At 38.1% G+C, this 27,479-nt stretch overlaps 2 protein-coding genes across 4 annotated transcripts; one reads left to right on the top strand and one right to left on the bottom strand.

Moving 5' to 3' along the window:
- Positions 1–1,674: 1,674 nt before the first annotated feature.
- LOC127643833 (uncharacterized) lies at positions 1,675–14,895 on the top strand. Of its 3 annotated transcripts, none has more exons than XM_052126747.1 (12): positions 1,675–1,751; positions 8,177–9,056; positions 10,888–11,009; positions 11,242–11,385; positions 11,715–11,938; positions 12,454–12,602; positions 12,733–12,836; positions 12,989–13,049; positions 13,125–13,213; positions 13,330–13,461; positions 13,593–13,693; positions 13,821–14,895. In XM_052126747.1, exons 2-12 carry the CDS (start codon positions 8,261–8,263, stop codon positions 14,224–14,226), a joined length of 2,328 nt encoding a protein of 775 aa, XP_051982707.1. In that variant the 5' UTR covers positions 1,675–1,751; positions 8,177–8,260; the 3' UTR covers positions 14,227–14,895. The 3 variants fall into 3 exon arrangements, with proteins under 3 accessions (XP_051982707.1, XP_051982724.1, XP_051982716.1); XM_052126764.1 differs by lacking the exon at positions 1,675–1,751 and adding an exon at positions 7,066–7,183; XM_052126756.1 differs by lacking the exon at positions 1,675–1,751 and adding an exon at positions 7,554–7,665.
- Positions 14,896–16,982: 2,087 nt separating this feature from the next.
- zpax4 (zona pellucida protein AX 4) lies at positions 16,983–25,781 on the bottom strand. The gene is made up of 19 exons (XM_052128613.1): positions 25,768–25,781; positions 23,308–23,390; positions 23,084–23,173; positions 22,726–22,865; positions 22,475–22,603; positions 22,337–22,405; positions 22,019–22,189; positions 21,849–21,945; positions 21,176–21,393; positions 20,723–20,851; positions 20,415–20,648; positions 20,017–20,132; positions 19,729–19,936; positions 19,534–19,651; positions 19,248–19,417; positions 19,020–19,117; positions 18,834–18,943; positions 18,650–18,757; positions 16,983–17,098 (listed from the first exon to the last, which is right to left on the bottom strand). Exons 1-19 carry the CDS (start codon positions 25,779–25,781, stop codon positions 16,983–16,985), a joined length of 2,418 nt encoding a protein of 805 aa, XP_051984573.1.
- Between the last annotated feature and the right edge of the window lie 1,698 nt (positions 25,782–27,479).

Consider the following 27,479-nt stretch of genomic DNA (forward strand, 5'->3'; position numbering starts at 1 on the left):
AGCTCAATTCAATTAATCTTTCTATCAAAAAATAAATATATATATATATATATATATATATATATATATATATATATATATACAGGGTTGGGAGGGTTACTTTTGCAATGTAATCCACTACAGATTACAGAATACATGCTGTAAAATGTAATTTGTAATGTATTCTAAATACTTTTGATTACTTCTTCAGCACTGGTAGATTTTTTTCACTTGTTCTGACTATAAAAACTCTGCCAGCACAGTAAGACAAAATACACATGTTAAAAAAATATTCTCAGAAAACCTAAAGATCTTATGTCTTATGTTGCTTCTAAAACATGATGAATCAAATTTATCTTGATTTAAGGATTTATTTTTTTATCGTTCTGTTTACGCCAAATTCTGACTCTACCATCTGAATGTCTCAACAGAAATCGCGACTCATCAGACCAGGCAACATTTTTCCAGTCTTCAACTGTCCAATTTTGGTGAGCTCTTGCAAAATGTATCATCTTTTTCCTATTTTTAGTGGAGATGAGTGGTACCCGGTGGGGTCTTCTGCTGTTGTAGCCCATCCGTCTCAAGGTTGTGCGTGTTGTGGCTTCACAAATGCGTTGCTGCATACCTCGGTAGTAACGAGTGGTTATTTCAGGCAAAGTTGCTCTTCTATCAGCTTGAATCAGTCGGCCCATTCTCCTCTGACCTCTAGCATCAACAAGGCATTTTCGCCCACAGGACTGCCGCATACTGGATGTTTTTCCCTTTTCACACCATTCTTTGTAAACCCTAGAAATGGTTGTGCGTGAAAATCCCAGTAACTGAGCAGATTGTGAAATACTCAGACCAGCCCGTCTGGCACCAACAACCATGCCACGCTCAAAATTGCTTAAATCACCTTTCTTTCCCATTCTGACATTCAGTTTGGAGTTCAGGAGATTGTCTTGACCAGGACCACACCCCTAAATGCATTGAAGCAACTGCCATGTGATTGGTTGATTAGATAATTGCATTAATGAGAAATTGAACAGGTGTTCCTAATAATCCTTTAGGTGAGTGTATATATATATATGCAAACCCTGTCATAATTAGTTAAATAGAAGTTGATCAAAAGATCTAATGCAATATATTTTGATAATATATGCAATATGAGAGATTTATAAACAATCTTTGTGGGCCAGTCATTTTTGACCCGGAAAACAAAATGTTTTAGCACAAAATGAGCACAACACCAGGGGTTATACAGTTTATTAGTATCAGTTTGATGGATAGGAAACCATCTTAATATACACTAAAGCCAAGAATTGTTTCGAACTGTTTTTCTAAAACTGCAGCGTTTAATAATTGGTAGTCAAATACAAGAGGGATATGTAAAAGAAGATAAGAAAAAGCAGGGGCAAGGATGGGCGCTTTGCTAAAATGAGAGCTGCCTCTGAGGTCTGGGTCAGAGCAATACAGTTTCTTTTTTCTCTCTCTCTCTCTCTCTCTCTCTCTCTCTCTCTCTCTCTCTATCAGGTATGATGTTTTTCTCAGTTGTTTCCAGGATCACAATGACAAAGGCTTCAAAAGATCAGAGGAACATAAAGAAGACTGCCGTACCGAAACGCTAACCATCACCAACTCACGCCTCCACAGAGTCTCTCTATGTCTTTCACTTTGTTTCTGTCTTATCTTAACAGTGTATCCCTCCTTCATTCACTTGTGCATACCGATATGTGTGTATCTCCCAGCTCATAGTTCAACTGTCCCGTGGGCCTTGAGTATAGATCTGAGAGGTAAGCGCCGTCTTACTCCGTTTATGAAAAAATACAAAGAACAGACAGTGAAATGAGTTAGCGAGTGCTAAAATTGACTAACAGACATGTCAGCACACTGTTTTACAAGTATTTAAACATGTATCTCAGTTTTGCAAACAAAGTTGTATAAGATACGGACATGGCTGGCCTACGCTCATCTTGTTTGCTTTTATGCTTTGAATGTAAAGTGATGCAGCTGTGCTTTGCTTTTGCTTGAAAGTTATCTTTCTCTATTTTTCACCAGAATCATAGACTTACGCAAAAATTGCTTCGGCTACAAACACACATGCCAATTTGATCTGTATGTCTCATGAAAGTGTTCATGGGTGCAGAGGCCTTGTTTTGGAATACGATTGGAGGATAGAGGATATCTTTAAATGTCAATATGATATATTTTTGACAGTAATGTTCCTCATTTAATCTATATTTGATTCATACCTTCAAATAAAGCTTTTCTTGAGTTTATGCAACAGTGAAATGTGCGAATATACTTGCAGATTACTTTCTACTTGTTAATGCTAATAATAGTTTGCTCCATGACCATATTGCAATGCCATTTGCACAATTCCACATTTTACACTATGACAAAATCATTGATTTATTTATTTATTTATGTTTTGAATATGTGGACATGAGCATATTTGTGAAGTCGTCCTTACAAGAAACTTTTAATTTGATTATTACACCGAGAATCCTGCGAGAATACGTTGTTTGAAAAGCTGTTCTCGGGTCTGTGTTCCATTACTGTAAACACTCTGTTATAAAAATATGCTTTCTCTGTTTTCTCTTCTTTTTGTCAGTATTCAGGAAATCTGTTTTTATATGTGTAACTTTAATGCTCATTTCTGTCTCGACTCCCCTTGTACTGTTTATGCAATTGGAGATTGAAAAGTCTGAAAAGTCTCCAATTATGTGCCTGATATTCTCAAGCCACTTATGTGAAAGCTTCTTTGCTTTAAACAAACAGCAATCAGCACTGGTCTAATCATTGACAATGGCCTGTGCATGCTAATTAAATTATTAATCCACCTACTTATGTAGGCCTAAAGTATAATTCCCTGTGCAGTCCTTTTGTTGTTTGCATATATGTTTTAGACCTTAATTAGCAAGGTTTAATAAGTAAACCTCACCACTCTTTGGTGGTATTTGCTATCATTGCTAATGTCATTCTGCGAGAAACAATTCAGAATAGTTATTAATGAAATCAGAGCTTACCTGAAATATACACAGATCCTTTCATGCAGTCTCCATGGCCCTGCTGCTATTCTAAAGTGAAAGATTACTAATGCATGCAAAGCTCGCTAATGAAAATGTGTATAGTAAATAATTTAACACAATACGCCATTACTTTTAGTGACTAATACTTTTCACAGGTAAGAAGTATCATTTGAATGGACTTAACAGCTCTTCGCCTGATAAATGCAATGATTTCTAATCAAAAAAAAAAAATATTCTGTGAGGATGTTGACAACTATCAAAGGCTTATTTCCTCTATATGTGTCACTGAGGCCAAATTTAGCCTTAATGAGATAATGCTGTTGCCCAAAGCTGTGTTGTGTCAAGTGTCAAGACCATTTATGTCCATTATGAATCATGTTTTTTTTCTACTTTCTAATGAGTGATGAAACAGTCAACGATTAAAGAGGAAACAATAAAAGGTAAAGCAAAATTATAGAAACGTACAGACAGCAAATGTACAAGAAATGTTGATTTTGTCTATTGATTTTATGAAAAGTATTATATAGTCAGATCGTCCATTTAATGATGGCGTGTTTCTGAATTCATGGAGAAATTGTTGAATTGACTTTTGTACAATGATTTGATGTCATACATTGCACTAATATGAAACAGAAAAAACCAGATGAACAATCACGAAGGTGTAATTGTGTTGAAAAGATATTCAGTTATACCTGTGATGAAACTGATCTATAACAGCAGTAGCTATATCTCCCTTTTTTATAGGGATGAGATCGTATCATAGAAGCTCAGTAAAATACATACAGATTTATTTCAGATCAACAGATTTTCTCGTCCTTATTTTCTAAATATTGTCATTTTCTCATTAAAAAGATTATTTAAGTGAGACCCGTTTCAGATGTATATTCATGAAATCGTATTCATAAGTGGGCATGTACAAATCGCTTATTATTATTTTGTTGTACTTTTAATGTTAGACTATCTAATTTGCATATAGTTTGTTTATAGTTTATTTAAATAGTGATTACAATGTTATTAATTATTACTGTGGAAAAACACTCATGAATTTGAAACATTAGATATTGGGTTCACTTAACATTTAAAAATACAGTTTATAAAAAGTTTCTAAAAAAGGTTTAGCCTGATGCCAGATGAGATTCAGTTTCATTGCTACGATTCTTTACAAAACCAACTATGCACTGGTACTTTAAAGAACTACGGAGACTTTCACATGTCCTTAACAGATGATACCTAGAACTAAATAATTGCTTTGAAAAACCCATAGTGCAACATCCAAAAAAAAAATTTTCATCTTCAGATGAAATCATCTAGCCAACTCAAGCAAACTACGCAGTAAAAAATAGTTTGTGATACGATTAGTGTTCTTTGCTGAACTTTAGGTGCTGCAAAGGTAGAACCACTGACAAACCTTTATTCTTAAGACACCATAAGGGGCTTTCAGAATTGTAACATTATCACGCATGGATTATGCGTTATTTAGCATTGAAAAACCTTTAAACTATAATATAATATAATACTATATAATATAATATACAGTAATATAATTTAATATAGTGTAATATAATATATATTATTAATCTGTAGATATATTTTTTTCTCTGTCATTACTGGCAACCAATAACCAAATACTGTGTTTGTGTTTTTATGCAAGAGAACTTGGAATCCAAATGGCAATATATATATATATATATATATATATATATATATATATATATATATATATATATATATATATATATAATATGATATCTCTGAACTACTTAGGAATATTTCTTTTTTAAATTTTTATTATCTTCTGTTATTTTTTTTTAATCTTGTTATTACAATACATCATTTGAACACACATAACAAAAACAAAACAATAACAATACATTTTTATAGCACTAATAGTGATATGATAATAATACACTAAAATACACTTTGGTGACAGCCTATCGCTTCTACAAAAACTTGATTTCCTAATTATATTCCTAAAACGACAATCACAAAAGTACAAAAGGTCCCTGTTAAAAAGTGTAAAGTTGAAAAACGAAAAACACTTCCTAATACAGTTTAATGCCATAAAATGCTATCCTAAACTGAAGAGTTCATAAATACAGAGCAGGATAGATCAGGATGGCCACATGAACCTGCAGTCACGTATATCCAGAATGAGTCTGCAATCGTGCATTCTAGCCAAACTCTTTCCAGATATACACTTATGGTGACATGTGGTACCATCTTTCTGTTACAAGGGGTAACGGTGTAAAGAGATGCAATTTGGACTTTGAAATTCAGCAGAATATCCTTCAAGCTTTTGAATTGCTTCTTGCATCAACCTTTGTTCCACTGAACATTTAAATACGTAAGTTCTTACTCTTCTTTCTGCAAGACAGAACTGCATCATTGATACACTTTGCATAAGTTTTCACATGTCTAATGAGGGCAAATATTCTAAATTAATTGTAAGTCTCTCATGTGAAACTGTAATTCGTTTTGGGTGACTAGATTGCATTTGACAAAAAGCACATTCATTTGTCTGTGTAAACTACACTATGTTGCATTCGCTCACTAGGGTGTTTATTTTCTAATTCATTTTTAATGCTTTTGTTTGTTCACACATTTGTCTCTGACCTCAATCTCTTTGCATGCACTTATGAACGTTGTCTTATCTGTAAGATAAACGTTTGATAGCCTGATAGTGATGGAGAGGGGAAAAAAAGTCCAAACCGCTCTGCTGCTTTCCCCCTCCTCTGTTGACACTTTCACACATATGACAGAAAACTAGAAAACAGCCTCCACACTCCTCTTTCCCTCAACTGTATCCTATATTTTTTATTCTCTCCTTCACATGTTTGCCTCCTTCTCCAGTATTATCTGATAGCATATACTCTAGATGTAGAGTATATCACGTCATTTTGAGGTCGAATATGTTTTGGCACATCGGTACAAGGGTATAATGAGTGTCAAAATAAATCTATAGGCAAAATTCTCACACTCTTTTTCTCGGGTATTAAAATGTCTACTTGGTAGAATAATAGAGGCAAAAACTGGTAAGTAGGGCAGCGAGAGGGAAAGATCTCACATTTTCTGGTCCAGGAATTCATCTGCTCAGACTAACACCTTTATTTTTTCACCCACATTATGCTAATAGTGAGCTTTGTGTAGGTGACTTCTGCAGGTACATTCATACTGTACTTACCACTGAATTAACATCACCCTCAACAGCCAACACTTTCAAACCTACAGCCTGTGCGGGGGCCGTCCAGATTTGCCGGCTCTGAAAGGTTTATGACACTATGCATGGACATGTAGTTTTCACCTGACGTCAAAAATAAAACAGTCTGGCAATGATTGCTGTATGTTCACATGTTATTGCCATTACAGACAGATTTGCAAATTAAACAAATAGTTAGAAAAGAAAGAGGCAGAAAGGGAAAGAAAGAAAGAGTGAAGGGAGGGAAACACTGTGTGTGGGTGGAAAAAGGGGTGAGGAGACAATGTACGGGTAAAGCTGCGGTATGGAAATTTTTATATTGTGGGTATAAGAGGGATACACTTGCAAAAAGAGACAGAGAGAGCGGAGGCGGGGTGTACGGAGGTTTCCCTTGTCCACTTCCTGTTCTGTCGTTTTTTCATGGTCAACTTCCCGTCACATGATTTTGAGCAACCACAGATTCTCACTGGCGTAAACACAGTTTATCTTTTCACCACACAAATGCATAAACACATACACTCACAGATGAAATGATGGGTGGAGAAAAAGATTGTATACTTAAAATGCAACCTGAACTTCAATTAACAATTGAAGTGTTCAAAAACATAAATACAACATAAGGACACAAACATGTTCTCATTCTGACCGACACACACACTTGACAGGAAGCTTTGCCTCTCACTCATGTCGTATACACTTACATACCCACGCCTTACCTGCCTGTTTGACAACTCTTGTGTTCTTTACACAAGTGACTAACCACAACAGATGCTAATCTAAAGGTAACACTCTGAGCCGCATGCACAATGGGTCTCATAACCTGCCAACATCATTGAAGACAACACTCTTTAATCCTATAGCTTTTGTGAATTGTTTCATAGTTAAAACTAATGTTATGCTGGATTCAGCAACTATTGTTCTTGCTCTCCTGTGTATGTCAACCATGAATGAGACATGTTATGGACCTAGAGAAGATGTTTGTGATATTAAAGAGACTGTGAGTATACAACATATTGCTTTATACTATAATGTAGGACAACAGTTAAATATAGACAAGAAGAAAAGGGGGTTAAAAATGGGAGGAGAGAAAGTGGGAGAGAGATACTGAAAGAAAGAGCAGGAGAGAGAAATAGAGGGAGATCCGTGACTGTTTCCTCAGGATGTGGCTTTCGGTTTTCGAGTTTTAAGGGAGCGGGTGACTCTATGACAACCGAAGAGTTACCTTTTGATAGGTGGCACCTGCAAAATAAATATGTGTGAGAAAGTGTTGTCACGTTTATGTAAAATGTGTTTGTGTGTGCACAAGCGAGAGAGAGGCAGAGATAGAGTCTGCTTTCATGTGTGGCAGTACTTTAATTTAGTTAGCTGGGGACATGGGTAGTACACATCACACAACTCACTGTGACAGGTCGACATGAACAGATAGCACTAAAACTGAAACAACAGATTATGGAGAGGAAAATGGTGAGAAGAACACTGGTGAGTATAAACACTAGAAAAATTGAGCGTGAAAGTCGGATTGGATTTCGAGTGATGAAAGAGAACTAAACAAAAACCGTAGTACAAGTGGCTAAAGGCCATTGTGGTCTTTGATGATTTCTCTGCTGAAAGAAAACCACTAAAACCAGCCTGAACTGGTTTTTTAATCATGTCTGGCCCCCCAGCCTTGTCAAGCTGGTCTGTCTGCTGATTTTGGAGGGGTTTTGGGCTCTTTTCATCTGGCCAGGCTGGAAGACTTCAGTTGGTTTAAGCCGGTTCAGTTTATGCATCATTTTGTCTTGCTTCACTGTACATTGACACACTGCTGTTTAAATTTGGTTATAAAAATCTATTGTTACAGAGGCAGAACGGGAAACAAACATAAAAGGTTTCTGCTAGTAACAAACTTCTGTAACCGTCCGATTTGTTTGTGTGGTTGGTTCAAAGTTCATTAACCTTCGAGAGGATGAAAGGGTTTTGATGGCTCTTTATTTTTTGTATCTTTCCACAGTTTTCAGATGCTATGACTGTCCTGTAACTGCCACAGTCTTGGTAGTCGAGGGTACATCAGCCATTTGCAACAGCCACCCACCACATGGCTGAACGTACATCTTACGAGCCGTCTGAGTCTCTCTCCTTTGCCCCCATGTTCCGATCTGAGACAGAAGGTCAAAGTTCAAGCCACAACATTTACCAGCAAGGTTCAATGAGTGGGCTGAGCCAGTTTGAAGTCTCCAACCACCTCCCATGTGAAGCCAGTGATGGCACCGGGAGCACTATGAATGGAATAGATCCGTCAGGGAATACTGTTTACTGGGGGAATACATCCCCAGTCTCTTCTGTGGGACTGAACCGGAACAAGGCACAGCTTGGAGTGTACCAGAACGACTGGCGTTCTCACTGCCACCAGCAGGAGGCAACAGAGAGTTATGAAACAACAGAGCATCAGAAACTGGATTCATTCTCAGAGGCTTTTTGTAGTCGAAGCACCTCGCAAATGCTGGGTGGAGAAGATCAGAGTGGGTTCAGCACTCCTTCAAACAACTCTACTCCTTCACATGCTCTCTCCTTCCCTCTGGTACTTAGTCCGCCTCCAACACCTCTCCCTCCTTCCTCCTTTTCTCCTCCCAAACGACATCAACACTTCCTGTCTGGGCAGATCCTAAGCCAATCGCAGATGCAAACACAGACAGATGGGTCACTGCAGTTATTTCCCTCTCTGCCCTCACCTTCCAGTGGCAGATTCAATTACCCCAATTGGCCCCAGCTGCCAGCAGAAGACAACGAGAGTGGGAACATAACCCAGCACCTCCCACAAGAGTTTAGCCCTTCCCTAGTTCATTCAGACCAAACAGGGCCCCATATGAGACAAATAAACTCTCCACCGAAAGGTACAGTTAGTCAAGTCATTTTCCAAAACAGCACATATAATTTCAAACCAGCAATGTAACAACTGCAGTTGAGTTGACTTACAGTATCTTGACATTTTCAGAGTTTGATCCTGAGTTTGTGGTTATCCCTGAATCTCATGCACATGAATGAGTGACGTTTGCCATGAACAGCCAATACGTGATTGGAGAGAATTGGCACAATTTACTTCTTGCAAGACATTCAGTGTGATTTATGTCTCCACTGAAGATCAAGAGATCATTAAAAGAATATATTAACAATTAGAAAATTTACACAACAAGAAACAGAAGAAAAAAAAATGAATATGATTTGTAACTGAATTTATATAGCTTCCAAAATCACTGCTATGGCGATGAACAGACAAAAACCAACCCGTCTTCTTGAGAGCGAAAAACCAGAGTTTGCTCAAACTAAACTCAAATTTACCTGGGTAGCCACTGAAACCGGCTTCACGCAACAGCCCTTGGGTCATCAGCCAATGTTGTGTTTTGGATGCTAGTCGCAGCTTAAAGGTGCACTCAGTAATTATTGTGTTTTCATTGTGCTGACACCTAGCAGATGCAACATCATGTGAGTGTAAATGTTCTTACTTGCCAATGGCATCTAGTCATATGATGTAAACATGGCAGTGCTCATATATGTGCACTTAGCACAGGAATTAAAAAATGTAGGATGGTAGGGTAAGAATAATTTATATTCATGAGCAAAGCAATACCTGATTGCACAATTCAGTAATATACATTGGGAAAGTGCTACCTGATTAGTCAGAGAAATTATAACCCAACCCCTAAACCAAATAAATCAGGTAGCGCTTTACTTACTAGGAAAGTATATTAATAACTAGTGGTGGACCGATGTATCATGAGGCCAATAATTGGCCGATATTCTGTATTTTTAAATCAATTGATACATTTTCCTGTTTGACCGATTAGTTGAATATGAGCTATTTGCATGGAAGCGTTTGACTCACTGACTCAATCACACTTAATTTTGTTGTATTATGCCATTGAGTTACTACAATAATATACCGGTGCAACAGTGTCATATTTAAACTGACCTGCATATCAGAGCCATGACAGATGTGCAGGAGCTCATGGTGTTAAAAGTGCTTGCATTTCGTTCTACCTCTTCCTTCTCAACAGTCCCCTGTTACATTTATCTGTCTTGTAAAGGCAAATATAAAAAAGATTCTATCATTTACTGTCTGCAAATGTGCGGCTATCTCCTTTTAACATATTTTATTCACAAACCTCACAAAACTGGCAACTTGCAAAATGTGCAAATACAGCGTTTTCTTCCTGTGGAATGCTCATATACTGTATGTTCCTCTGAAGCATGTATTCTATCAGCCTGGATACAAACTTTGTTCCTCTAACTCAAAAATGTTCCATAATGGTCAGTCTATGAATCTCCAAACAGTCGATCTGGCCCGTCTAAACTGAAAGCTGTCAGGAAATTGCTGCCCGCTGGATCTGCACGAGCGTGAGAGAGCAACTTCAAAGTAAAAGCGCTTAGTGCAATTAAACATGTTAGTATTTTTAAGCTCTGAATATTTCAACTGAAAAAATTTCAGACAAAATATAATCATTAAAAAATCAATATTAAATAGTCAGCTTTCAAAGTTACTGAGTGCACCTTTAAAGGGAGTTCACCCCCCAAAAAATAAGATTGTATCATAATTTACTCACTCATGTCATAAACCAGTTTGGATCAGCATAAAAAGTCTTTAAAGCAGGGATTTCATTTTATGTTCTTTTGTTGGAAAATGTATGAGATTTGAGAATTAATGAAATAAGTGCTTTCCTTGCTTAGACTGTTCACTGCAGATGTCCCTCAGCTCTGCACTGGCTCAGCATCATCATTCACAGTCCTGTGTACAGCTCCAGCTGGGCCTTGAGCCCGGGACATCTGAAGATCAGATGACATGGCCTCAGGTCTGTCAACTGTACATTCAGACACTATTTTATTTCTGTATTCACGATCAGTCTGGTCAAAGGGATAGTTCACCTTGAACAAACAAAAGTCATATGGCTTTGGAACAATATGTGTGTGAGTAAATGATGACAGAATTTTTGTGGTGAACTATCCTATTCAATCTGGTTTATTCATCATTAACTCTACAACCACTTGTTTGTTTCACTCCACCTGTCTTTTTCATCTTGACAGTTATCCCATTCATTTGGACCTTCTCTTCACCAGTCCAGCATCCATGGGCAGGAGTCAGGCCCAGGAGAAGGGTCAAGATTCACTTGTGGGTTTAACTTCAGTGCTGGGTCCGCAGACAAACCTCTGGGGTCTCACAGTACACAGGCATGTGACCATATGGGACTCTGTTCCAGCTTGTTAGACGTACAAATAAATGTTGTGCTAAATATGCTCGGAAATAACAAATCATCAAAGAATCATGTGTAATTTTGAAGAAACTTTAAAAGATTTTCACAAACTGTTAAAAAGATACAATTATTTACAAGAGTCATTGGATAAAAAACTAAATCCTTTATGTTTTCAACTGTTATACTGTGGTTGGCACTGTAGCATCAATTTTAACTCAATCTTTAAATGGTCAAGTGTAACTGCTTCCACAGATACTGTTTTCACGCCAACAATGCAACTTTATTATTTGTTTTTCCATCACCTAGAATGCTCCCATTGTCGTGTACACTGGAGTCCCTTTTAACAGTGTGATCCAGTTGGGTAGGGAGCTCATGGAGAACTGGGAAGGAACAATGTCTCACTTTACACCACTCCCAATGTTGAATCCCACCCGCAGTGGCATAGGACTCTTCAGCAACCTGCGGTCTCCTCTAACTGTGGAAAACAGAGCAGAGTTGACTGAAGAGAGGAAAGATGATTACTCACAGGGGTGAGCATATGTTTTTGAACCAATAATGAATTATGAGGCTTCCCATCACAGTTGAAGCTAGGCATTAGAACCTGAACTTTTTCTATGTTACAATACATTCTCCTGTCAGCTTAATATGTAGGGACAACTATACGCAAGCCATTTGAAGGCTGATTTTGTCAAACTATAAACACTTTGTCTCCGTGGCTGTTTGATTTGAGGGACCCATCCAGCCCGACACAACAACATTGACTCATCCAATGGTGCGAGTTTGGTGTGGGCCACTTTGTGTGATTGATCAAACGGCAGACGGGGGTGTTTGAAATAAGTGTTTGATAAAGTTTATATTTGCTGTTCTGTTGTTTGGCACCATTGCTGGGGAAATTGCATCAGCTTTAAGACTTTAAAGATTTGTTTTGTGTGTGTGGCTGTGGTTGTGGAGTATATTAAAAACCTCCATTAAAAAAAAAACAACGTTCTAATAGTTTATTGGGACTGTCCATTTCAAGTTCTTCTTTGTCCCATTCACACCCAAGGTGCATAAATATAGGCCCAGAGTTCCAGGCTGAGTTGCCAGATCTGACTGAAAGAGAGCATAGGGTGTGGCCAGAAGAATCAGTCAGGGAGGAGATGTTATGGAAACCTTGGGTGGAGTTAGAAGAGAACGACACCCTTTTAGAACAAGGTAATTAAACAAAAATAACACATTTCAATAAATTACTATCAAATCAGTAAAATATGCAGTATGTATTCATCGGATACCTTTCTCCAAGTACATTAATCAGTGTGATTCCTTACTGTCCCCCACTCTCCAGTGGAGAATCTTCTAGACCTGAGTGCTTCCAGTGTTCTACCAGGAGGTGGTGCCAATTTGGAGCTTGCTCTTCATAGCCTCTCACATTGCCGGGGAAATATTCTGGTAAGCGCCACATTGGTTTAGAGTCAGTGTTTAAAGATTTAGAATTAAGAAATTGTTGGCTCTGAATTGTAATGAGTTACAAATGAAATAATTCACCCCAATAAATGTTATTTTTCCCCTTGATACCATTCTCTACCAATCCTACATAACAGGCAGCACTGGAGATGCTGTTGTTTTCAAACTCCGTTCCATCAGAAGGCTACCACTATTCTGGTAAAACTGGTCTCTTAAAATATTTACAGTCAGCTATTATGAAATTAGACTAATCTAGGGTCACTTTCCTTGTAGGCACTGATATGTGGACTCTGAATGAACAAAGACTGTTCCATAAAGCTTTAACAATCTATGGAAAAGATTTCTTCTTCATTCACAAAATGGTGAAATATTAACCTTGAATATTTTACCATTATTAACATGGTGAAAACTTAATATTAAGTCTCTAAACATTGCAGATTACAGCATCTACAAGTCAACATATTTGTAACTGTGTTAGGTGAGGACAAAGCAGGTGCTACAGTGTGTAGAATACTACTACAAATCAAAGAGGCTTTCAGAGAAACAAAGGAAGCAGAGTGAGAGAGAAAAAGTAAGTGAGGAAGAGAGAAATGCAGTCGGCATCAATCAGGTAAGACCTGGAATGGGGGGGGGGGGATCACAATCACCTAAACCTTTGCCATTACAGCCAGTCCTGAATCTCACATTAATATCTAATTATGTGGTTTAAATTTGTAATTTTAAAGTCTAACTCATGTACAGGTTTCTCCAGCCCCGAAGATGTTGGTTAACCAAGCTAATATTGAGAGAATGATTCACACCCAACCACTTCCCACAAGCTTTCCCTGTAAACAGTGTGGCAAGTATGTATGGACAAATGTTCCCTATGGTACTCCAGAGCTTCCTTTTGTTTATTGCAATGTAAAGACCATGGCTTTAAGAAAACCTGTGTCCATTCAGTCTTTTTAAACCATCAAATTGTCCTATCAGGATGTTTTACAAGATCAAAAGCAGAAACGCCCACATGAAGATCCATCGGCCACAGCAAGAGGACTGGAAGGATAAACTGCACATACACTCAAACCAGCACCACAACCTCAATATAACCAGAGCACTGGTCCATGCAAACCAGCAAATCCTAACCCAGACACACCATCAGAACCACATCCTGACCCAAAGTCTGATTCAGAATCTGGTCCAGTCACAGACCCAGTTGGCCTTTCTTCAAAGCACAAAGACTCCAAGCACATGCCCAAGCAGTAGTACCAGTTGCATGGTTCCCACCCAAAATCCACAGATTGTGTCCAAAGCACCCCCCTTACAACTCTATACTGGACATCACCAGACATGGGGCTCCCAACATAGTGTAGAGACAGGTGGCCTGTTCTATAACTGAAGCTGAACTCAGAGCATGTACAGAGTAAACATCACCAAATGACCAATAATGGATCGCTGAAGTCAAACTTAACTTGTATAGCATTTGTCTGAAGTCTCGAAAGCCTTGTGCGACCTTCGGACATTTGTCTCTCATTTTTTTTATTTTTTTTTAATAATTTTGTCTGTTTTAATGCCAATGGCATACATTTTGCCAAAGGTTTGTATTTTTGGGGGAATTTATATTTCAACCTCAGATCCTGTAATGCATCTATAATACACTGTACAACAAATAGTCACACTCCAGAACTTCAGGACAAAAATGTCCACATTGAAACCCATTAAAACTGCAATATTTGATCCCAGTGCCATTTATGCATAAAATCATGAATGCTACTATGCTTTCATTCTGGAGCCTGGCATTTTCCACCAGATTGTGCCTTTTCTCATGTTTAGCCTATGGAGCAAATACACGTTTTTCCTATTTTCGATATTAGAGCACTGCTGGCTAATTAAATAAAGGATTCCATTAAAATCGTGTGTGTTTTGTGTATTGAGACGTGTGTGTAAAACAGTGGCATTATGTAAACAAACTGGCATTTAAAGGGTTAAAGTCCTGGGGGAAAAAAATTAGGAATTTTTGGTAGTTATGATCAGGACTGATGTTGAAAAAAAAAATAAAAATGTAAAGTGGAAAATCTGTTTTTATTGCAGTTTTCTTGACAGATATTTGTCCTCCAAAGTCCCAAATGAGATTTGTATTATTATTATTAAAATCCAACACTGCACAAAATAAATGAAATGCATCTAAATCAATGTTGTTGCCAATCACTGACATATTCCAGACTGATAATCCAAAAAAATTAAAAATAAAATATTGTAATTCCCCTAAGCATTTAGTATATGAAAAATGTTCATGGTGTTAAAAAACAATTTTGTTTTATTAAATACTGGAAAGATGTTTTAATATGGCTTATAGTCAAACCATTAAATGAAATGACCTTAAAATGTGAGAAAAGCACCAAGTTGCATTTAGTAAAGAGCTTGTATTTGTTTTAGCACCATGTCATCAACAAGGCTAACCACATTGCGAGAACAGATTACGTATAAAAAAAAACATAAAAATGAAAAGGAATTCTAGACAGAAACCAAGCTATTTTTAGGTGATATTTAAAATGTCTGAAAAGCTTGTTTGAGTAAAACCTGTCTAATAGTATTAAAAGCAGTGCAATCCAATAAAATGTGTAATAGTCAGTATAGTCTGACAGGAGAGACATGAGGGAGGTTCTGCACCTTTTAATAAAAACTCCTGTATCAGTCTAGAACTACCTATTCGACACCTGGCACGCAGCACACACACACACACACACACACACACACACACACTATTTTCAAAGGTAGAGAAAAGATAGTTACACTAGAATTTATTTCATAAAGCTTAACGTTTTTACATTCGTCTCATTCTATCTGTCACCTGTTAGAGATATAAGAGTTTAGTAAGGGTTTCAAGTCCGTGGGTGGAAAAAATCTAGAGAAAGGGCTTCTGCGATGTCTGCTTTCCCATGGCCCGACAGTCCAATATGACCTATAGGATCCAGCAGAAAAAGATACTAAAGTTCTTTCTGTAAGTTGTCTAGTTCAAATACTCAAAATAATGGAGTGATCAGTCTTTACAGATTCCAGAAGGCAAGATTAAGTCCATGAACATTTCTTTTTTTATTATTTAATTCTTCATTTTCCGGGGCTAAAAAGCAGAGCACGAACTTCAGCAGTAAAGATGGAACATTGTCCAGGAGTTGATCTCCGATAACTGTTGCTGCCAAAACAATCTGCTTTTGATCGATCAGTGAAAACAGGTTTAAGAGGGAAATCACTTCTTATATCTAAACATTGCTGGTGATACTCAGGGTGTGACTTTTGTGTTTGGTCATGGTCAAAATGGTATTTGGCCTTTTCGGATCCCACAGTGGAATAGGACAAACAGGAGCTTGGGTTAAGTTGTCCAAAACGTTGTCCAGAAAAACTGTCTGGTAGGCTGGATGGCTTTGCCTTATGTTTCACGGCATATTGTAGTGCTAACTTAAAACGTCTGTTCTGGAGAGAAGGTTCTCTGGCTTCTGTGAAAAGACTCTGAACAGGAGAGGTTCTGAATGCTCCTAAACCCAGATGAAGCCCTTGGTGATGTATGGTGGCCAGAATATGATATGTAGACTTTCTTGCTGAGCCATAAACAAAACATGCATAGTCTAGCCGGGATCTGACTAGTACTCTATAAAGACATAAAAGTCTAGTGAAGTCAGCACCCCATTTTGGTTTTGCCAGCAATTTTATAATATCCAATGTCTTGAAAACACTTTATCCTCAGCTTTTTTCCCCATGTGTGGAATAAAAGGCAAGTTTGTTATCGTCCTACAAATGTAAGTTCTTTAATGACTTTTATGGGTTCTCCTTCCATAAAAGAAAAAAACTCTTGGTCAGGATGTAGACCGCAAAAATGCATATAAAACAATCTTGGTTTTAGAAACTTTAAACCCATTTATGATTGATCATTAATTTCTTATTGATGCATAATTGTACTTGTCGTTATATTCATATTTTCCCCTCTGTAACAAATGCACAGATCAACATATGTTTTGCAGTTTATATTGGGCAATATAATGTTTGCTATACTATTAATTTTGATACTGAAAAGTGTATGCTGACAGGGTAGTTCCTATCTGAACACAGAAACGCCTATCAGACAGGAAATAAAAATGGTTAATTTGCCTCAAGACCAAATCAACATAGATCTTTAAGGATGCCATTTCTCCAGGTGGTATCATAAGCCTTCTCCAGGTCAAAGACAATGGCTGCAGCATGTTCTTTAATAAAGCGGTCTCGTACAAATGATTCATCTAATGAGGTGAGCCACAGTGCCTTTTCCAAACCCACACTGAAATTTACTTGCGTTCAGATTCTAGTAGCCACATGCAGTCATTGTAAAACTATGGAGAGAATGGTCAGAGGCAGTGGATCAGTGCTATTGGGCGATAATAGTTAGCATCAGAATGATCCTTGCCTGGTTTCAGTATGGGTTTAATTCCTTATAGCAGGATGAAGGAAAATGTCCTGTTCTGCAGATGATTTTTAAAATTTCCAGAAGGGGCAGATGCTTCAAAAACAATTAAGTTTGTCTGTTCCAACAGCTGTATTAGGAGCACACTTGAAAGCTCCTTTGTGAAAGGCCGATTATATGATTGCATAGTGTTTGAGGAGAAATCAAGGGGTTTCTGTTCTTGTTGAATTTCAATACAAATAGAATAAATGCCTGCCTTTGCATTTAATGTTGAACATGGTCCACCTCCCTTATTTTCCAGCTTTCGAATAAAATCCCAGATCTTTTTGGATGGTATATCTGAAGACAGACTAGAAACAAAATTCCTCCAGCTGCCTTTCCATCTCATTAATGATTCTTTGTGCCAGACACCTTTTTGGTTTTTAAGGACTGTTGTAGGTTTGTGGAAGGGTTTCTGCGTTTCTCCAGGATTTAATAGCCTTATTATTGTTGTCATTGAACCATGGGTTAGACTAACAATTTGGCTTTGATTATGTCTTTGGCAAATAAAGCTATTCCTTTTTATTTAGGTGTCAAACATTTTGCTAGGTCATGGTTATTTTTAAATCCCAATGTTAAATTTCATAATGCTCGGTTTGAGATTTTTTTTTATTATATATAATAACCAATTGGCTTACCATCTTGGGGTTCTTTGGATGTCTAGTATGTAGCGGGAAGTATCAAAGAGAAGTTGTCACTTCCACATAGGTCATCACAGGTTTTCCAAGAGAAGTCACGTAATAACTCGGGGTTTGCATGTTGTCAAGTCAATGGCAGAATGTGGTCCATATCCCAGGTGTAAGCAAGTATTTGAACCATCATTGAAGAGGCAGAGTTACATTACTAATAAGTCTTCAACTCATTTACCCTTCACATTAGTGTGGCTTCCTCCTCATTAAAGGACTATGACTGTCACCCATAATGATGCAAGGGGGTGGCAATGGATCAGCTAATTTGTTTAAGTCTAATGTCACGGCAACATCAGGGGGTATATAAATGGAGCACATCATTTTAAAGGGGAATTAGACGCAAGGCTATTGCTTGTAGGTGGGTGTCTATAGTGATCTGACTGAATTAAATCCAGTCTTATAAGGATAGGATGTCATTTGTGCCAAATGCATTAAAACTGAAGGATTAATCAAAGCAGTTAAGAGCTTGTGTAACAAAAAGATTAAGCAAAAAGACAAGTTTATTAAATATTTAAGAACAGGTTTATTAAATATTTCAAGTGCAAATCCATTAGGTCTTGAGGAGAGAAAAAAAAAAAAAAAAAAAGGGCACTCCATGCAGGTTACGCTTTAACAATCTGAAATGTCTTGAGTTACCTAATTCAAACACGGAGCAGAGTTACCCATGGGAGAGCTCCGCTTGACGCTCACATAGTCAGACGGTTTATTTGCAATAGGTGCCTGAATGAAGGGTTTTCCCAATGGCATAGACTTAAGCATTTGGAAAGGAACTGAAAAGCAGAAGACACTTTAGAGATATGCACACACCAACTTTGTATAAGTGTTAGACAAATAAAAGCAACTTGCTTTTCACAGGGTCCTTGATTTGCCCAATTCCAGGTGTATCAGTTTGAAACCTCCGGTCCACAAACAGGCTTTCAATGCCACTAACTGGGTAAATGCACCTCACAGTCACTCTGATTTAAAACAAAAAAAAAAAAGAGCTGTGGGGGCAGTTTAAGGAGAAACTTTTTCCAAGAGAACCACAAATACCTGTATTCAGCATCTCTGGTGATGACTGGCTTGCTGTCAGTCGAATACAGCTCATGAAATATGATCTCATTTTCATAAGTCACATACTGCCGATCAATCTAAAAGGGCAAAAGATTTAAAACGGTTTCATATGAATAATTACATTTGCATCGGCAGGCAGTTATAGTATGCAGACAGAAAAGCTTTAGAGACAGATACATGGCAAAGCAGCAAACTATTGAACTTCACCTGGACCAGGGTGCCACAAGTATTAAGTCCAAAAGAGAAGAGGACTCGGTTCTCGTCAGTCTCAATGGGTTTGCAGCTTGCATCCAATAGTGTGGTCCGGGCAAGGTCTGCAGTAGGGATGGCTTTAGTGATGTCACTCACAACAGTCATCACACCCTCAGTAGAGCACACTAGAATAGAACAAACAAAAAGACACACTAAAGCAAGCCTAGACCTGGGTGGTCACTGACAAAGTCAAATCCCAAAGAAACCAGGGGTATTCAAATCAGCATAAATGTGCCAATACCCAAAAGCTCAGTGGTTCTGAAGAGGCACCGTTTCACTGACTGCTGCTCTATCGCCAGGGTTTTGGCATTCCTGGTGAGAATTTCGAAGGTGCCATAGAACTGCTGCAGACTGATTTCCTACAACGAAATTAGATCAAGCCATTTAAGCCAACTTAGGACATGAGAATGCTTAAACTCCTAAATCTTGAACAAACCTCATAGACATAACCAATGGCAAATAGAGGCACATCCAGGAGGAGGGTGTTTGTGTCATTGGTCATGATATATCCACGCTCGTAAGCCAACTGCTGGTTCAGAGGGTAGTCCCCAATGGTAAATTCCCACAAGTAGTCATACACTTGATGGTCGCTCTTGAAGCTTATGCCATTCTCAGCACACATGCTGTCAAAGACTGGAGGAACTAAGAATTCAAAATCAAGAAATTAGACCGCATGGTAGAGGAGTGGCAGTTGTCCAACACATACACAGGGGGGACCTTATAGGCATCAAGGACAGTGGCCGTCACAAAAGAAAGATGGTAATACGGGTCCATTTGAGGCATGATGTTTAAAGTCCATTTAATTTCCAAGTAGTATTGTAGAAGGCCTTCAGCAACATACTGCAATACAAGACATCAATTCTAGTCCCAAGGATACAAACCCTGGAGGAAATTACAACTGAAAAAAGGCACACACACACACACTGCATTTGTCACACAGACACAAATGCATAGATTCAGCATTACACAAAGTCATATGACCGACATGGCAGCGCTCTTGAATGTGCACCCAGAACAATTTAGAAAGGCAGCTTTTTCCACCAATGAAAAACCTTCAATTTGTTTGAAAGATTTAGCAATTAGAAAGTGCACCTTTAAATAAGACAAGTAAAGCAAACTCACCAGCTTCTCAACAAGTGGGTCATCAAATGGCAATCTGATGATGTAGGCAAATGTATTATTGTCTTGTGGGATTCTGATGATTGAATACCCCATCTGTGTGGCAGTCAGCACAGAGAACTCATTGCCATTCAGTGCCACAGACACCAATTCAACATCAAAAGGGACATTACCCAAATAGACCCTGAAAATGCGTTCCTCAAGAGTGGTTTCTGTAAGGGAAACAATTAGCCATGCCTCCAAGGAGCAATTATATACCTACTTTAACGATTCACTCAGACTTACGGTTGATTGTAAAAGGGAGGATATGCAATCAGTGGAGTAGCCATTTGCCGGACCACATTGTGCCTGGTCTCCACACCCCCATGGTCCACAAAAGATTGGTTATAGCTTAGCTGGACAGAGTACAGCTCATTATACACATTGCCTATCACAAAGCTCTGAAAGCAAAAGGAAAAAGTTCATAAACAACTAAACTAGTTTAGGAACCTTAATTAAAAAAAGGCAAACAAAAGTTAATAATTTACTTCAAATCTGTATCAATCAATGAAACAAAATATGTTAAGAATGTTATCCTCCATCATAATTAGCTTTCATTCCACCTTTTCCCTTAAACGACAGTGGAAACATAAGTCTGCACATGTTTTGCATTTCACATAAGTTTTGGAACTAGGACAAGTACATGATGAATTTAAACTCTGAACGAGCCCTTTAATCTTCAGATCAAAAAAAGGGTTCATAAATTGATGGAAGGGCAACATTACCTTTCTGACCCCTCCCTCTGCAGCAAAGGGGATACTACTCTCTACAGTGTTCCCATTGATGGTCACAGCATAGCCTGTGGCTCCAGTGTTATTCAGGAGCACACCATCAACCCCCATGCCAATGGACTCACTCTTTAAATACAAGGACCCAGCATCCAGAGGTGTCATCACTGCTGGGGTCATCCAGCAAAGCCTGTAGCCATCAAAAGACCCTTCATCTGAAACAAATTCAACAGTGAAACAAACCCATCTTAACCAGGGAGGGCCAAACATGAAACCTCTCCAGGTTTCATGTTTGGCTGACTACCAGAAGGGGGAACACAGTAAACTGTATCGTGGTGACAGCAAACTGTATTGTGGTGACTCTTCGAGTAGCAGCGTAGATGCAGCACCACAAAAGCAACAAAACACTAAGTCGGTCATGATTTAATCCACAAGTGAGAGTCCCAAGTGTTTGGCTATCCATATCAAAATGCCAGCTTTCATAAACATGCACCATTTAAAAGCAACATTTTCACCAAAACAGATTTGAGGAGTTTCCTTCATGAAAGTGGAGAAACACTGAGAAACACTAAACCATTATGCTTATTGCTACAATGAGGAAAAACTGGGTCTTTTCACTGAGTTTACTAGCTTCTTTTTTCACAATTCCTCATCCTCCAGATAGGCTTACCCAGTGAGCAGGCAGCAACCAAGTCCACCATGACCACCATCCAGCACTGTCTGAAAAACACTGTGGCCTGGATCACTTCAACTGCAACACCACTGACCTGAAATTAGTTTGATACAATTTTCAAAGGTTACATGACCCCCCCCCCCCCAAAACAAAAAAAATAACATTACCATTTTGACAGTAGAGTGAGGCTGTCGATAGGGTGATCGGAACACAATCCTGCCAGAAGTGACTGTTATAATGTAGCCAAGACCAGCAGCATCTTCTGCAGACATGACTTCAGCCTGCTGACCCTCTGCTTGAAGCATCACCTGCACGGCCTCTACTGCTGATTTTTGGACCTTGAACACATTAGCCAACAGCACTTCATTTAATATATATAAATCTCTCTCTCTCTCTCTCTCTCTCTCTCTCTCTCTCTCTCACACACACACACACACACACACACACACTCACACACTCACACACACACCCCGAAGGCCACTTACCACAAAGTTGGCTGCAGTGAAGCCTTCTTTAACAGTGTTAGGACAGGATAGCTTAGTTGTCACAGATGCCTAGGGGCAAAAGTATGATTTTTACAAAGAAAACAGCACAGACAACAACAAAAATGTCACCATTAAAACCTCCATATAGTTCTCCTCACAAATAACCTCTCTTGGAGAGAAGGGAGGAACAGAGCATGTCTTTGTGACATTTTCAAATGATTCTATGCCATGCTCATTTGTAAGAGTCATCCTGAACTTGAAGGTGAACTCCTCATCATTCTGCAAGAAACATCAGCAAACTACATTTTATAGCCATGTCAACTTCAAATAAACTACATGAATATTGGCTAGAATTGGTCAGTGTTGTTCAGAACATACAAATCAAGGACTAGTTGCTGTACATGATTTTCTGTGTGGCAGGAGAAATAGGAAGCTCGTAGAATGACTCTACCCAGCAGAGACTGAACGGAGTAAGTGTAACCACACTGAGCTCCATAGGCCTGTGTGACAGGGTACACACCCCTGACATCTAAGAGAAAATGAAGAGATGGAGCAGAGGCACCCCTGTACTTTAGTGAATGCCATTTAGGCACACTGAATCTTTCCATAAAAGCAGATGATGACGAAGGCAAACATTCTGCCAAACATCTACTTTTGTTCCATTGGAAGTGGTAGTTGCAGAAACTCATAATTTAAGAACATTGAAAGACTCCTACTGAAAATGTTCCTTCATGAATTGGAATGCACCAATTGCCTCAAAACGAGGCTCATTGCCAGAAGGTGGCATGTCCACTGAGATGAGCTGGAAGCGGTCCTTGCACTCAACTCCAATGGGAACTAGGAGCAGGGCAAAAGGCAAGAAACATTGACCTCTTATGGAAGGATGCATGTCAATGACAGACATAAGTGGAGTTTGAAAAGGAATACGATTACAATTTAATTCTGAACGCAGCCATAGTTAACCTCTTTACCTTGAGGCTGTTGGGGGGACTGCTGAAATGTGCCTTTGGGGTCACGTAGAGCACATGTTACAACACACAGGAGAAGTATTCTTCTGGAAAGGAGAAAATGGCTGTTTGATACATTTCACATACAACAGGAAATTAAATCTAAAAGAAAGTCTAGAAAGAATATCTACCCTGAAATAAATCCAAACACCATCGCCACTGATTAACTGAAGAGTCTAGTGCGGTAGCAAAAAAAACACTATCAAATCACAATATCCTAGCCTCCATGCTAAGAATAACAACATGTGACTCCTGACTAGATTTGAAATGTCTTTTGTTGATTGGATGTGCTTATTGGTTACTTCATGAGTACCTGCTTATTGGGAAGTCAGAAAACAAAGAGATGTAATTACATAATTGGCTGCAGTCCCTGGTTGGCTCTTTGGAATTTCCTTGGTTGCTTGTAAGGCACCGCCTACTAACCAAAGCCAATTGCTGACATCTGACATGTCAATCAGCCTTTAAATTCACAATACAGATTCATCCGTTTTATTGTGTATTTTTAAATGTTGGTTTAAAAAATTGGTTAGGTTTTAGTTGGCATCATAGAGGGATCCTTATAAAATGACTTAATTGTAATTCAGCTGTTTCACAGGCCTACAGGTTGGAAAAAAGGGCCAGTATACTAAAGATAAACATTAGAGCATGTGTTTATGTCTTCCAGAATTACATGACTTACTGCTGTACAGATTACAGAAACCAATAGGCTACTGTCTGTACGTGCAAATTTAGTTTTACTGAGTAGGTTTGTTTGTGTTTGTTTGGAAAGATGCAATGCAGTTTTTTTAGAAGAAAGAAAATGAATGCAGAACTATTTGAACTAGTTCCACATGTTGTTAGTTCTACATTCAAGTTTCATCTGTCCAGAGAAATCAAAACATCCAAGAGGGGAAAAAACACCAGAAAAAAATTCCTGTCTGATTAATGACTGAAATCAAAGGCCTGCACATGTGGTAGCCATTCCTGCTGTCGTAAACAATTTGAGGAAGGGAGGAAAGTAAAGAATAATTCACCCTTAGGAGTCTGATTGTTTTGCAGACTGATGTTTATTTGCAGTCTTGCAGGTTATAATTTTTTTGGCTTGTATGAAATGAACACAGTAGTCTGGACAAAGTGGGAATGAATACATTAAATTCTGGTTGCAGTGTGAAGCATTTACATGTTTCCATTGATCAAGATGTAAATATTTGGGTGGGGGGTTTGTACTTGCCCCAGATGGGGAAACTGATCTCTAAAGTACCTTATAGACTAGTTTTAAAGGAACGTTTGTTTAAATGTAATTCCAATAGATACATTTATTCTGTAAGAAACTGTTCTCTAAGAACTTCACAAATCAATTGTTTTTTACCCTTTTGTAACATATATATTTGAAAACAATCAGAACATTAAAATCAATATTCTGGGTTAAATTCAACCCATGCTCAATTGACAGCATTTGTGGCAAAATGTTGATTACCACAAAAAAAAAAAAAAAAAAAATGTATATATATATATATATATATATATATATATATATATATATATATATATATATATATATATATAATTGAAATTCTTTAAAAAAAAAAAAATAGCTACATTTGAGGTTACACTGAGGCCCTTACTTTCATTATTCTGCAAAAAAATAATTTCTGTAATAAAGCATTTCTAGGGAGTTATAATTATAATAATTGTGTATATATAAACTTGTATAATAAAACATCTATTATTGAACCCGTTTAATTATTTGTCCACAAGATGGCAGAAGAGGTAAATAAAAATGTGGATATGATTTGACTTTGTATCATGCTGGTAAGCAGTACAGTAAATCCCATTAGTAAAACAATGCTCAGTAGAGGTATTTGCCTAAGCATCTTATCAGAATTACTTTTGATATTGCTTTCCTTTCTTTTAGGACTAATCCAATTTGTACTTGCCAAAGCCTTTAATTCGAGATCTCACAGAAGTGCAGTACAGGAGTCAATGAAATATCACTACCAACAAGTATTGAACAACACATTCAAATGACGATATGAATGAAAGTTGTTTTTGCTCGGTGTATGTTTTCAAGCCTTTCGTACCTAATCTTGCACATTGCTCATGCTCAACTTCAAAGTGTAAACTGCTTAATCCCAGAATACTGTAAATATAATGAGTATAATGAGAGAAACCTTGATCTATCCTTTGGGCTTGTTAATGAAAATGAAAATGCTGAACATGACTTCTCATTTATTTGCAGTCTATGTCCTACAGGCTAACACCAGCCCTATTTCACAATGTGGAGACTATGACAATGGGACCCCAGGCATGAGAATGTGTCATTATCACCCCTAATGTGACAAAATTATACAGTATGTCACATTTGCAGGAAATGCAAATCACTTCTCACCAGAGCTTATGCTACACCTACGCCATAAGCTGGAACTCGATAAGCTGGAACTTTACGTGCGGATGCCCATTACCGGAAGCCAGTGATTATAGTATAAAAAGTTATAAATATGGATATTTTTCTTACAAAAACACATCACTTCAGAAGTTACTTATTGACGCCCTGGAGCCGTATGGATTACTTTTTTGATGGATGGATGCGCTTTTTTGGCCTTCAAAATCTAAGGTACCATTCAATCCCATTAGCCTATTTCACAAAAATGGCCGCCGAGACCGGAAGTAGGGTAAACTATTTTCCGGTGAACGCGCTAGCAGCAGCAGTCGGAGAACAACGGCGGAATCTAAAAGCAGTCAGACATGTTGCGCACCTTTATGTTTCAACTCGAAAAAGAAACAACCCTATTTATCATTTCACAGCTTTCCTTGCGATGAAATGTTGAAAAGGCGTTGGATATGGGCTATACGAAGAGAGGAGGGGCCAACGTTCACAGTGAGGAAAGGCAGTACTTTTTTGTGTGCTAAGCACTTCACGGAGGACGAAGTTTGTGTTAGAGAGTCCGGTCGTAAGTATCTTACACCGCAGGCCGTACCTTCTCGGTTTTCCTGGAACAACTGGGGAGAAGTTAAATTACGCCAGACACTGACGGCAAAAAGAGGTGTCTGTTGTGTACTCGAGGAAGCAGAAGTGGAAAGTGCTGATGCCGCGCTGCTGGTGCAGGAGCACGATTACGACAGCCGCGCTCCCCCGGGTGAGTGTAACATGTTATTATCCAATACAATATGTTAGATTTTATAAAAATTGCTGTAGCATATAGTAGCAGTTATGCTAGCAGTGGAGCATGTTAGGAAGATGAATTTGTATTTAATTATTTTTAGCATGGTCTGGTGCGTCCAATACCACGATTTAAAATATAGGCCTAAGTTAGCTATTACTGGTAGCAGCTAATTTTTTGCTGCCTTTACGTGCCATCGGAAACATCCTACTTTCCTGTTCTGAAGTTGTGACTACGAACTCATCGCATTCAAATTTTAACTTGTGAGGGCGTTCGTCTCCATTTTTTTTTTTTAAACTAGGAAACTAGTATTTACGATCATTCCGATAGCACGATAAGTCTTCATTTCTCTTGTCAGCCCAAATATAGTAAAAACATATAGAAACTTGAGTTTTTTTGATTGCGATCAATCACAATTAATCAAAAAACGTGTAATTAATCTAGTTATTTTTTTGGATCGATTGACTGCACAATTAATAAGTTTAGTCAACCTAATATTATTACTTTTGTTTTGAATTAAAGATATGTTACAGTTTTCGTTGTATGCTGAGGAGAGGGAGTACATGGAGCGTGGAGTTTACCTGGAGAACGCTGACAACGGTGAGTGATGTTAGACAGCACAACAGATTTTATGCATGTACAAATGCATGTGTTAGAGCATGTTTGTCTGTTTATCAATTTTTATTAAACATTTGTAAAATAACATTTATCATAAAGCTTAGAAACATAAAACATGCATAACTGTGAATAATATAAACATCTTTGGTTGGCCACTTTCTTGCCTATTTTCGCCATAGCAAAACATGGATGTATGTACCAAAGTAGAATTCATCAGCTTTAGCCTTGATTTCTTGGATCAGCTCATCATCCCTCCATACTCTCTCCACGGTGAAGTCACTCCTTGTATCCGTCACCAGATCACACCAAGCTAAGCCAGTGACCATCAGCTGCCCTGGACTTGCCAGTGGTAGGTGTGTTTTTTTTAAAATTTAGCTT

The sequence above is a fragment of the Xyrauchen texanus genome, chromosome 1, assembly GCF_025860055.1.
Source record: "Xyrauchen texanus isolate HMW12.3.18 chromosome 1, RBS_HiC_50CHRs, whole genome shotgun sequence".
NCBI classification, from domain to species: Eukaryota; Metazoa; Chordata; class Actinopteri; order Cypriniformes; family Catostomidae; genus Xyrauchen; species Xyrauchen texanus.